The sequence below is a fragment of the Pseudorca crassidens genome, chromosome 11, assembly GCF_039906515.1.
Source record: "Pseudorca crassidens isolate mPseCra1 chromosome 11, mPseCra1.hap1, whole genome shotgun sequence".
Lineage (NCBI taxonomy): Eukaryota > Metazoa > Chordata > Mammalia > Artiodactyla > Delphinidae > Pseudorca > Pseudorca crassidens.
The window spans coordinates 88,648,120-88,661,924 of NC_090306.1; the positions used below are offsets into that span (position 1 = coordinate 88,648,120).

General features: G+C 40.2%; 1 protein-coding gene across 3 annotated transcripts in view; it reads left to right on the plus strand.

Moving 5' to 3' along the window:
- TXNRD1 (thioredoxin reductase 1) overlaps positions 1–13,805 on the plus strand; it is a 72,709-nt gene that overhangs the window by 15,062 nt on the left and 43,842 nt on the right. For all 3 annotated transcript variants that reach the window (XM_067697790.1, XM_067697791.1, XM_067697789.1), the window contains exons 2-4: positions 6,280–6,402; positions 7,869–7,941; positions 9,510–9,629. In XM_067697790.1, coding sequence (XP_067553891.1) covers positions 6,316–6,402; positions 7,869–7,941; positions 9,510–9,629 — 280 coding nt within the window. In that variant the 5' untranslated portion in view covers positions 6,280–6,315. The remainder of the gene's footprint in view (positions 1–6,279; positions 6,403–7,868; positions 7,942–9,509; positions 9,630–13,805) is intronic.

Below are 13,805 nucleotides of genomic sequence, written 5' to 3' on the forward strand. Positions count from 1 at the left end.
AATTATTAAACCCGCAAACCTTTAGGTTTTTTATTTGCTAAGTGGGAATAATTACCTGTTCTCTTAAATTTACAGTAAGGATAAAATGAGAAAATGTATGTGACAAGTACTTTGAATTAATGGGTGTGGTATAGTGAGAAAAGCAAGAGATTTGTAATCACTTAGACCTGGGTATAATTATTGACTCATGGGCAAGTTTCTTAATCTCTAAGGGTTTCTTTTTTTTTTTTTAATTTATTTTCTTTCTTTATTTTTGGCTGCGTTGGGTCTTCGTTGCTTCGCGCGGGCTTTCTCTTGTGGTGAGCAGGGGCTACGCTTCGTTGCGGTGGCTTCTCTTGTTGCAGAGCACGGGCTCTAGGTGCATGGGCTTCAGTAGCTGTGGCTCCTGGGCTCTAGAGCACAGGCTCAGTAGTTGTGGCGCACGGGCTTAGTTGCTCCGTGGCATGTGGGATCTTCCCGGACCAGGGCTCGAACCCGTGTCCCCTGCATTGGCAGGCGCATTCTTAACCACTGCGCCACCAGGGAAGCCCTCTAAGGGTTTCCTTATTGTCATTTCTGAAATGGGAATGGCATGTGATTAAATGGGATGATATATACCAAACATCTAGCCCAAGGTTGGGCTCGCTGTGAGCACTCATGTTAGTCCCTCACTCAGTAGTAGATCAGTGTCAGAAAGTCCACGCTGCTGCCTCCTTCCATGGTGACATCTCTGTCACGGTTCATACACTTTGCTTTAAGTCTAGATGTCGTGACTTTCTCATATTCTTGCCTTTGTTGTGGGGAAACCATTACCAAGTGATTAGAATCGGTACTTTGTTAATTCACTCAACAACTGTGCCAGGCACAGCTCTAGGCAGGGGGGCGGGGTGGTGGTGGAAAGTGGTGAACTGAAAATTGTCCGTCTCTCATGGAGTTTATATTCTAATGGCTGTATTAGTTTCCTATTGCTGTTGTAACGAACTACCATTTAGTGGCTTAAAAACAACACAAATTAATTTTCTTACGGTTCTGGAGGTTGGAAGTCTGAAATCGGTTTCTCAGGGTGTCAGCACAGCCGGTTCCTGTTGAGGCTCTGAGGAGAGAAATCTGTTTTGCCTTTTTGGAGGCCACCTGTGTTCCTTGATACACTATTACTCCATTTTCAAAGCTGCCAGTGCAGCCTCTTTGTCTTCACATTGATTACTGTAACGCAGTCTCCCTCTGCCTCCCTCTTAAAAGGATACTTGTGAATAAGTTGGGCCCCGTGGGATAATCCTGGAAAATCTCCCCATCCGCAGATTCTTAAATCACATCTCCAGAAACTCTTTTACAGGTAATGTATTCACAGGATCTGGGGTTTGGACTTCAGTGTTAGGGGACCATTGTTGAGCCTGTCACAGAGTGGGAGACCACAGTAATTCTGTCAGTGATGACTGCTCTGGAGAAAAACTGCTTGGAGAGTGGCTGAGAGGCTGGGTCAGGGTGGCCCCTGGGAGGAGGCATTGAAATGGCATCTGTTTGTTGTGAGACATTTGCCAGAATACTCGATACAGAGTGAATGTTAAATATTACTGTGGCTCTAAACATTTTAGGCACATGATAGCTGGCAGGTCTAGATGGTTAACCAGAACCTCCCTGGTCCTCCTAGGAGGAAGGTAGTGTAGCAAGCATCTCTACTTCACTGACTGGGCACAAAGACAGTTCTCTGATTTGTATTCACCTCAGTATTACCGTTTGATAGTTTTCACCCAGCACCACCTGTCAGCATTGATTGAAATTTTCCCTAGGCCAGGAGTTGGCAATGTTTTTTCTGCAAAAAGCCAGGTAGTAAATATTTTAAGCTTCGTGAGCCATATGGCCTCTGTTGAAACTAGTCAACTGTGCTCTTGTTGCAAAAACAGAAGCTCTAGACAATATTGAAACAAATGGGCGTGGCTGTTTTCCAATAAAATTTTATTTATGGATACTGAAATTCGGGTTTCTTATAATTTTCATGTATCATTAAGTATTGCTCTTGATTTTTTTTTCCTTTATCATTTAAAAATGTTAAGAAGAACCATTGTTAGCTCAGGGGCTGTGAAAAAAACAAACAAACTACAGGCCTGCTGGGTTTGCCCCTCAGGCTGTAGTTTGCCAGTTCCTGTTATAGGCCTGGGGCCCAGGCTCTTCAGAAGGTCTGTAGTATTTAAACCATCATTTAGTTTTATTTCTTTCATGGCCCATAATCCTCCAAAGCAGAGGCTTGAGGTATATCGCCTAGTGGGTGCCAATGTGCTGGCAACAGCAGTCAGATTTCAAAGGAAACAAGCAGTCAGCAGTTCGTATCGTTTATATAGTCACTGCAGACAAGGAACCCAGGCAGGAGAATTTAAGCAGTTTGCCCAGGATCACATAAGTGACAAAGTCAGGTTCAGATTTGGATTAAATCCAAGCTCCTAACCTATTATGTTACACCCCTGGTACTTTTTCAGTGTTTTCCCACAGTTTTATTTTCAGGGATGAGGAAGCTGAACTGAAGCCCAGCCTCTCAGTATACATAACAGAGTAGGAATTAGCACCCAGGTGTTTTATTCTAAGAATATTTTTGAACATCACATGCATGTGGAGTTGGCACTGGTGATGCAGGAATGAGACAAGATGCTTGTCCTTGTAGAGTTGATGGGATTGCGTGAAGATGCCAGCAGGGGCATCAGAGGAGGATCCAGCCTGCTGGGCACAGTCAAGTAAAGGCTTCCAGCTAAATCTTGAAGGACAGGAAGGTGCGGAACAGTCTTCACTAAGTGCTCTGAGAACCTGTGTTAATACAGTTGCAAGAAACAGGAGAATGTTGTTTGGGAACCTTAGGGAAACAATGGAAGAAACGGGCCTTACGTTGGTGTCTTAGGATGTTGGTAAAAGAGCCTAAAGGAATGCTTTAGAAAGGGTGACATATTTATGTACATTGAATAAAAATAATAAAACATCATGCAGTTGATATACTGGATCAGAATTTGATGGGAAGAGGGCATTTCAGGTGAGAGGCGATGCAGGTTAAGTGCAGGGGACAACATCTGTAAAACATGCCAGAGCTTTTTGACTTAGCCCCTTGGGCAGGCAGGTTCCCTTTTGTAGGAAAGGGAGAATTAGTGACTGAAGGGATTTTTCCTACCAACCACGGTGCCAATATGCTTTACCTCAGGCTCAGCAGTTGGGGGTGGGGGTGGGGGGAATGTTGATTTTACAAAAGGAAAAAACGGACTCCCAAGGATTAGGTGATGAGCCCAAGTCACCTAGCCTTGAGAGTGATAGAGCAAGTATTTTCACCTAGGTCACTTCCACACCAGAGCTCATGTGTAATAGTTAAAAAAACAAAAGCCTGTGCCCAAAGGATAGGAGTCATGTTTGGGGGAAAAATAAAGATGACTTACTCAGATTTTAAAGAAATCTGAATTGCTTTCAGCATTGTGCCTTTCTGGGGGAGTCTGGAGCACAGTTTTTGCTAGCGGTGGGGTGGAGGAAAGGCATTGAGAGGCAGATGGAAGAATATACAATCTGTAAACCTCACAAACAGCTGCTGGGGGGAGGGGGGTGTATGTTTACACTGCTGTCCTTGGTTCTCAAACTGTGGTCTTCATTCTGCCCACCCCCTTCAGGAAGTCCTTGAGGCCAGAATTATCTTAATACTAAGGTGCTCTTTGCCTTTTTCACTCAGTCTCTTGCAAGTCTACCATGGAGTTTTCCAGAGGCTACATGGCAGGCAGAGTGGTGCAACAGACTGAACACAGAAAAGATAGTCATCACAGAGAATTACAGAGATATAAAATAATGCCACTCTTCTCACTAATTAAAAATGTTTTAATCAGTTGTTTATGTTTAACAATGATGTTTGATATTTAAAATTTAAAGATATTTTAATAACTTAAAGTATTTTAATATTTAAGATATTACATTTTTTTTCTTAGTTTCCAATATACTAAGCGCCACATTAACCAAAGCTCTAAATAATTTAAGGTTCTGAAGGGATCCTGAGACTAAGAGTTTGAGAACTCCTGTTATCAGCTTCTCTGGTCAGTAGTTACCAATATTTCTAGCAGTCGTAATTGGAGAACGCGGGGCATTTTTCTCTTGTGTCTCCTTACCCCATCTGTGTGCGCCTTCCTTACACTGTGGAGGAGAGAGCTGTCTTATATTGTCTATCTTACTTTTATCTCAGATGGGCAACCACTTCCTTGCAGTTGAATGACAGCAACTTCAGTTTTAAGTTGGATTAAAATTTTAAAACATCATGTTTAGTTCTGGGGTCAGCTGAATGCCTCAGTTGCCTGTCTTGCTGATTTTACTTTACAGAACTAAAAATGTTCAGGCTCACTGAGAGCTTTCTTGGTAAAATCTGTGTGCCCGGTTGATATAATTTGATTTAAACTTGAACCATAAGAACCCAGGTCTGATACAAAATTTCAGTACAGAACAGATTTTTATAAACATTGGTAGAGGGAGTATGTAGCTTTCCAGCATGACAGTGCATTTTCCTTCTTTTGTTTCAGTAGATGTGTTGGGGGAGGCGGTTATAAGAACAGGTGGTTTTTATTTAGGCAGCCAGTGATTGTGTTTTGGCACCATCTGTGTTAAGTACATGCAGATAAAATGAGGCTGAGATTAAAAATGGTTATTTTTCCAGAAGAACATCTAGCTGCATCTATTTGTTAATTCTTTTCAAACAGCAGGTCAGCCCTTCCGCTCTGAGATCAGCTAGAGAGAGGAACGCTTGTGACCTGAGGCTTATATTGCTCCGTTGATCTGAAGGGCTGTCATTACCAAATTGTTTTTCTCCCCACAGTGCCTTGCATTGGAGGAGCCTCGGCCATAATGCCAGCCAGCCTCTCATGTTAGACCTTTTGTACAGACGGTCAGGGTGATGCAGGCTTGCCCCTGCTGTTGCTGGTTTCCAGGTGCTCTCCCTTCAATCCCTGAGCCATGGTGTGTACCTGCCACGCTGCCCCGGGGGCAGCCACGGTGCCGCGCCTCCTCCACCTTTCCATACTGCACCCCCTTCTACATCCCAAGCATCCAATTCTACTGTTCCTAAGCTCTGCCTTTTGTCCCCCACATCTGATGGTAGGCAGGAGAAAAATGTGCAGTCTGGGCTGGTAAATTTGGGGGCTTTTTTGATTACCAATGTTAAAACTTGACTTAAAAAAGAAAAACATTTTTGTGTGCTTGTTAACAACTTTTCCAATCATTCTCTCATGTTAGCAGATTTTTTTTTTTTTTTTTTTTTTTGCCGTACGCGGGCCTCTCACTGTTGTGGCCTTTACCGTTGCGGAGCACAGGCTCCGGACACGCAGGCTCAGCGGCCATGGCTCACGCGCCCAGCCGCTCCGTGGCACGTGGGATCTTCCCAGACCGGGGCATGAACCCACGTCCCCTGCTTTGGCAGGCAGACTCTCAATCACTGCGCCACTAGGGAAGCCCCAGATTTTTAAAATAAGAAATAATTTTAAATATTCACCGAAACAGTGTTCCATGCTAATATGAAATGTAACTAATGTGTTTTAAAACTAGTGGAATCAAAGGATGTTTTAAAATTAAAAGTCTAACGTTTATATTATAAATGCCAAGTACATGGAAACTACTAAATATAGGAGGCTTCATACATAAGCAGATTAAAGAAATGAGCTTTAAGGGTCACTTGTTTATTTATTTAACCTTTTTCCCCCATTTATTTAAAATGTCTTATGAAAGCAGGGACTTTTAACATTTTGTTCAGGTCAGTGTCAATTAGTGATTTTGTTCTGAATTTCTAGATTTTATGCTTTACCTAAACAATGTAGAAAAAGTTTTAAATATTTGGCTAACCTGTTTCAGTTGCTATTTACCAGGTCCCTATCTTAATCTGTGACCTTAGCCTACTCATTATTCTACCTTTGACTAGAAAGTGAAAATGATTGCCAAATTGTATTGGGTCTATTAAAAACGTATAGTACCGATGTTTTTAAAGCCTAGTTTAAAAATTCTAGGAAAAAAGAGCCGATCAAACTTAATTTAGGTCTAAGTTGCTTTGTTGGACCATCAGGGCCTTAGTTTTGTGTACTATGAGGACACTTCAGAGTAGCTGTCTGTGATGTGGAGATGCATTAGGACAGTCCTAACAGAAAGCAGGTTACTGATGACCACTTGAAGGAAGGTTGAACATTTCCATTGCATGCTATGATGTAAATCAATATTTTTCCTTTGCTTTTCTTTGAGGAAAGGTTTTTCACAAAACTTTTCAGACATTGCTGCTTTTAAGTTATTTTTACTTCCATTGTTTTTCTTCTTTAGGCTTATCAGGAGGGCAGACTTCAAAATCTACTGAAAATGAACGGCCCCGAGGATCTCCCCGAGTCCTATGACTATGACCTCATCATCGTTGGAGGGGGCTCAGGAGGACTGGCGGCCGCTAAGGCAAGGCTTCTTGTGTGTTCTGGGATATGGGTAGAATAGTCACATCCCCGACAACATTCTCCAGGTCCCCTGTGGAATTTGAGCTACTCTTGTGATGTTTTATACGTTAACTTGGGCAGGGAACGTTAAGGACATTTTTCCAGGTTCAGCTGTATATTCTTTGTATAAAAATACTGGGGCCAGTATTCTGGGACACATTTTCATTCATTTTAAGTTTGGTTGATTTTTTTTTTTTTTTTTTAAAGATAGTAAGGGGTTTGTATGCAAATGGCTTGAAAAGAAATAAATATATTTTTATTCTTTATAAATACGATAATTATTAGTTGTTTTCACTTTGATGATTTCCCTAATCACAGAACCTCCTCCCCAATAGAAAGATGGAGAGCAGTTGGATTTCTTAAGCTTAATTACTAAAAGTTTTTGCCTCCCCTGTGTACGAAATGAGGTAAGAGTGTATCCACTAACTCTGTGGCCCGGAGGTGATGGAGTACAGGATGTATAAATACAGGAAATTAGGAGTGCAGCTCCTGGCCCTGTATCGAGATACATTTTCCATGTGTGAGGGGCCCTTGTGCCTGTCGTTGTTCCCTATCACCTTCTTTGAAAAGATGAGGTAGTTGTCCTCCTCTAAGGTGTAGCTTGTGGTGAATCAGTAAAGGTAGATTCAAATGAAGCTGTTCAAATTGGGAGCAGGCCAATGTCTGGCATCAAGCTTTGCTTTGCTGTAAATGATTCAGGAGTAATCTCAGATTTTTTTTATTCTAGCAGTGGTGGCTTTGAAGGACACATAGACTCAGTCCTTTCAAATAAGCTTTGGAGGTCTAGTTGCAAATACACAAAGCTTATTCTCTGAGAAAGATAAAGGATACTCTGCAAAATGAACTTGTGATGGTCGTCACTCCCCTAAAATAGATTTGGAAACCTTAGAGAGATCATCAACTTCTCCACTGGCTCTTCGCGTGAACATTTTAGGAAATCTGACAATTTCAGAAGAAAAACTTTTCCAGTATTCTGTTCAGAAACTGAAGTAGATAAAACTTCGAAGTACTTATAAAAATATTGTCTTACTGGATACAGGTTGAATCAAGGATTGTAGACTATCAGTATATCTGTTTTACTGCCTGTTTACCACTTGCTTAGAAATGGCCACATAGTTTTCAGATTATTGTTTACTTTATTATCGTTTGGCTGGAATTACATAAGAGGATTCTAGGGATTCCAGCTGACTCTGACAGTTCTGCAACTGTAATCTGCATATTCTTTAAAGCTACCCTTATTGACTAAGTATTGCTTAACTTTTACCTTGGAGTTGCACTGATCGTTTTGGTATATGAAATTCTCAGGTATTAATGATTGGTTATGCTTTAGGCATTATAGCTTAGTAAAAATAACATGGGTTTTCAACAGCCCATTTCCAGTCCATCATGTTAACCATTCCAACTCATTTTAATAATTTTATTTTCCAGGAGGCAGCCAAATATGGCAAGAAGGTGATGGTCCTGGATTTTGTCACTCCAACCCCTCTTGGAACTAGATGGGGTAGGCTTTTAAAATACCTTAGAAGTGACTTTGTAGGAGCAGGTTTTTCCCTGGCACTGGTTTAAATGGCCCCTAAAGTCCAATTTTAAAATTAAAAATAAAATAAGCAAAAAGAAAAAAACCCCAAACATGTACTTCTTTCACTTGTGCTAAGTTAAAATGGACTCCAGTTAAATGTTGAAGTAGGTAAGTCTTATCAAGATGACTCAGCTGCTTCAAATTAGAAGGAGGCAAGAAGAAGCAGGAAGTCTGGATAAGACAGCGTCACAATTTCTAATTCGTTCATCAAATATTTGTGAAGGTGTCACTTCTGTGTCGGGCACTGTTCTGGTGCTGGGTGTAGTCCCTCTGGCCTGTGGAGCTCACATTCCATAATGACACTCGACTAAGCATTCTCCTGAGAGGGCTTCGATTTCCTTCGCTGTGGAGTCCACTGCCATCTTGCAGTCTTACTCATGCCATTTTGGCTACCTCCCCACCTGCCTAACGGAGACAAGTTATCACCATGTTCTTTAAACTCAGGGACACTAAATCTTTACTTTTTTTGGGTGAGGGGGTGGTGTCATGAATCCTTTGGTGAGAATCAGCGAAGGCTATAGACCGCCTCCGTAAAGAGATGCTCGTATACACCAAACTTTCTGTGTGCTCCCAGGCCCACTGCAGTCCAGCCACGCCCAGCTCAACAACCCCTTTATCAGTTCTACTCATAGGGCTGGTGGCAAGTGTAAGGTTGTACGCAAAGTAAGGCTTCAGTTTCTGGCATTTTTATCAGCAATTAACTTTGAATCTTTGAAGTATGTGGAAGTTGTGGAAATCTGCTCATTTTCATTTTAGGGTAATGTTGCTGTGTTTGGTCTATAAGGCTCTCTGAACTTAGAAATGTCACGAGACTTAGGAATAAACTCATATAAAAAGTATTGGCTACATTAAGCAAATAAATTATGATGTTTAATACAATAGCACTGGTGCTTGGGGCAGGCCACCCCAAAATACACACAGTGGCATATTGATTATTTTGAATTAAAGTTACTTAAGAAATGGCCAGTGCAAGAGGGACACTCTGGCTCTCCTTTTTGTGTCTGAAAGCAGGAAATAAGTCATGCGAAAGGTGCACTTCCTGCATCTGGAGGTAGAGAGGCAGCCTTATCACAAAAGATATGGAATTTGGGGCTGAAGAGCCTATTGTACACAAACCTGTCACCTCTTTAATTCGTCCCAAGCCTAAACTCTGTTTAGATGCTTAAATAATTGGGCACCCAAAACCTAAGTTTCTTTGTCCTGTCAATTTCTCACAAATGTATTGTTTCTTTGTCTAAAAAGTATAAAAACGGCCTGCTTTGGCTACTTCTTAGGTCCCATTTCTATGAAACCTTCATGTGCACAAATTAAAATTTCTTTCTTTTTCTCCTGGGGATCTGTTATGTCAAATTTATTATTAGTCCAACCACAAGAACTCAAGAGGGATAGAAGGGAAATCTCCTCCTCTGTGATGTTAGTAATAATCGTTGCCTCTTTTCTTTGGAGGATTGTAATACGGGCTATAAACTGATTTCTCAATGTTGTTGCAGGTCTCGGAGGAACATGTGTGAATGTGGGCTGCATACCTAAAAAACTGATGCACCAAGCAGCTTTGTTAGGACAAGCCCTCCGAGACTCTCGAAACTACGGGTGGAACGTCGAGGAGATAGGTATGTGGGGGAAGCTGCTCTTCCGTTTGTGCTTCTGAGGGGTTCAAGCTGGGATCTTGCAATGCGCCATCCATCTACAAGTAACCCGGAATTCGTCTCTGTTGTTTGTTTTTGTTTTTGCGGTACACGGGCCTCTCACTGTTGTGGCCTCTCCCGTTGCGGAGCACAGGCTCCGGACGCGCAGGCTCAGCGGCCATGGCTCACAGGCTCAGCTGCTCCGCGGCATGTGGGATCTTCCCGGACCAGGGCACGAACCCGTGTCCCTTGCATCGGCCAGCGGACTCTCAACCACTGTGCCACCAGGGAAGCCCTGTTGTTTGTTTTTTTAATGGATAAAATCACGGGGGTTATCCTGTGTCGTGTTAGCTCTGTAGCTATTATTATGTATGGTAAGAACAGATATTGCACTTGGAGTACCTTTTTATAATAGAAAACCAGAATTCTTTCAAATAAATTCTCATAGTTGTATAGAGTTTCCTAAGGAAGTGCAAACTACATTTGCTTTCCTTTGAAGCTATTACATTTTTCTCTCACCAGGAAAGTCTGTTCCATGAGCTGATATTTGGGGGGATTGTTTGTTGAGAAGGGGGGGTTTTGTTGGATTAAAAATATTTAGACTACCATAGAAACCCTAGAAAAGTTGAACAGGAATCCGTTGACTTTAGAAGGTGTAGATGACATTATCTGTAGAAGAATAAAATGAGGTCTGGCACAGCTTCCTGCCTAATTAATTACGTAGGTCACTATGTCCTTGAAGAGTGAGACTCCAACCCTTATCTGATTTTAGTTCTGAGGGACATTGGAGGGAAAATCTTCTAGCCAGCAGCTAGGGTAAATTGTTTTGTGGCTTTTTCTGAGTTTTAATTAAGAGTTACTAGATACCCATGTGTAAAAGGTATAAACACATGCTTTGAAAATTTTTGCTCTTCCTCTAACCTAGTCATGCTTCCTTTGTTGATGCTTTTAACTTGAAGTTTTCTTATGCTGGGGTCATATCTCTTTCCTCAGACCCTTAGAAGGCTGCTTTCTGTCAGTGACCTTTGGAGGCCTGAGACTGGTACTGAGAGTTTTGTTATTTGGTTCTAAGGTGCCATGCTCCATGTCCTTTTCCCTTGCCCAACAGAAAGGCAGTTGAGCAGACTCTTGACCTATGGAACGTGAATTTAACACTTCATCTGCTGGTGGTCCACCTCTGTTTTTCACCTCTACCCTCCCCGCCACCTCCCAAGTTATTTACTCCCGTGTCTGAATGCCCAACTGAGTCTGCTGTTAATCCACTCTTTGCCTTCCTGGGAGCCTACTATCAATGTACTACCCAGTTAACAACAGAGTCTCTCTTCAGTTAATGTATTAGACTTTTTAGTAGACTTTTTAGAAATCCTACTAGTGAAGTTATATAATATTACTATCAAGTGCTTGTTCTTTGTACTTGAGTCTCTGCTGGGGAAATACACAAATATTTATAAAGATAAATAACACAAATCTGTAGGTACACAGGTTTTGTTATCATTGATGTACCAACTAAGTACCCTGGGAGCCCAGAGGTGGGATCGGTAAATGATTTAAGAGGTGACTGGAGATGACTTTTTAGATGTTGTGTCCTTGACAGCCAGCAGAGGAGGGGAAGGTCAGTTCATTTAGACAGTGAAGGAACGAGGTACATATTTGAAGAATAGTAAATACCCTGGCATCTCCAGAGCAGGGAGCATGTGGGGAACATAAACGAGGACATTTGCTGTGGGCTGAACACCCTGGGTGGTTTGGAACAAGGGTAGGAGGAGGAATGTGGACCAGCTTAGGGAGCTGCACAGTTGTGCTGAGGGCAAGTTGGAACAGATGTTTTGTGATTGTTGGGATAGTAGCGGGAAGAAAATGGGGAGAGGAGATAAAGACCATAGCTGGAGCAGAAAGGAAGCTACCATCTTTCCCCACTACCTACCTCAGCCTCCTGCCAGCCTTATGGATTCATCGAGGTCCTGCAGGACAGGAGTCGTGATTAAAGTCAGATCATCTCATTTTCCTCTTTATTCTCCATTCCATCTTTTTTTTTTAAGATTAAAAGTATTTTATTTAAACTTTTCTTCATAAACACTTTTAACATTTTTTTTCAATTTAAAAACAGAATGGATAGCATAAACATGTTTTGAATAGATTATATTCACGGCTTGGGAAAAATTACCTGACAAAAATGTAAAGACTTCCAAAACAGGTATAAAAGGCAAACCTTAAATTATTCTAAGATTTTTAAATCGGCCCTAGGATTATTTGACTACTGGCCCAAAATGTACCTAAAGGTCAAAATATTTTTTCTATAGACAAAATATGCCCAAGGGGTATAGGGCATATACAAGTTAGATAGAAAATAACCTCTCTGATCACCTCACTGGAACATTCCTTCAGAAAGCAAACACCTAATCCTTACTGATATACTGATTAATAAGGTTTTTAATGTAGTTGTTCCCAAAGATGTAAAAAGAAAATCTAAGAACATTAAGGAGGAACAAACAAAGCTGACAGCATTCTCTCAATGTTACTCGTGTAATATTGAAGTTATACTGGTATACTGAAAGGAAACGACTTCCATGAGTTTACCTATTCCAGTCTATGTCTATTGAATATTTGACTTTATAAACTCTTGATAAACTAGTTTTTCAGAACTTTCATTTTTAAGATAAATCTCTTTTTAGAAGATATTTATCCCCAAACCAACTCTAATCTGATAGAACGTATGATCCCTAAAAATGTTCAGAGTACAAAAAAAATAAAAAAATGTATAATAGGCAAACAGGAAAAATGGCACGAGCAGTTTTACTGCCATATAGCCCTCATTTATATCTAATTTACACTATTATCTATGTTGTTTTACTTCAGTCTAAAATTTTAAATTACGTATTCTCAAAAGAGCTAGTCTTTTCTGAGAGATAGCTTATAAACTGAAATAACAATTTATACTATAAACTGAAATGTTATGACCTACAACCACATATACATATATAAAAATAGTCCCACTGAACGTTTGACATGTTTAGATAATGCAGCTCAAATAATTTGTTATAAAATATTTTAAAGCTTAGTTTCATGTAATCAAGACGAAACCATTTTTACCACTTCTCCCCACACAAATGTGTGTCCTTTACTATGACTCGAGCAGGCTTCCCAGAATGAGGTGTCCAGAGGTGCTGCTTTAGAAAAGATAAGTGAAGGGCTCAGTCAATATTTCACAAATTATAGTAACACTCACACAGAGTAATGAGGACACAGAGAAAGCTGTCTCAAGAAAAGCTAATAATTCTATTAATTAAGCTTTACTTTTTAAAAACCAGTAGTATTTCTTCCAATACAAAACCTTCAACGTGAGAATCTTGAATTTTATGAAAAGGTTGTAGTGCAAGGATTTTCTTTAAGCAGATTAAAATAAAAACTTAGAAGGTCAAAGACATGGAAGAGAACAAACGTTTCTAATTAAGATGCAATTAACAAAAATCAGCTATTTTTGTAAAGTCTGGCATTTAAAATGTAAAGTGAAAATTAACACACAAAGATCACAGCAATTACACTGTATAGTTTTAAATCTTACTGAATTTTAAAAAAACTATTTTGAGCACATATAATGTATATAAACAAAAATGGTTCCAAATGAAGCACACAAAAAATAAACTTGAAAAAAATTCTATGAAAAAATTTTCCATAGTTTAGTATAACAAAAATAAATCTCTTTCAGCAATTAAACCATAATTTAAAAAGGGCATGTAAGTTAATCATGGATTTAAAATAAGCTAAATCAGCACTACATATAAACAGAAGAGTTTTCTCATATTTTCAGAACCCAAGCAATAACAACCATTCTTAAAGCTCAAAACTGATTACAGCTGACATCAGGTCAGACATGACTTACGTGTGAAGCTAAACCCAGAGTTAGTTCAAGTTAAAAGATTTCACAAATTTTCCAAAACATGAACTTCGATCTTGGCCTTGTGTTTTTACAATGAAGACCAAGAATATTCAATTGTTTGCCCAGATCTTACTTTAACTAGGACTACGAAGTCATATCTAAGCAATTAAAGAGAACCACCACTGGAGTGTAAAAGCCTGATGGGGTTCCCTGTCTCGGTCTTTTCCAGCAAAAGACAACAATGAGGAAAATAATGAAGACATTACTGTTATTTTCTTTAAAGC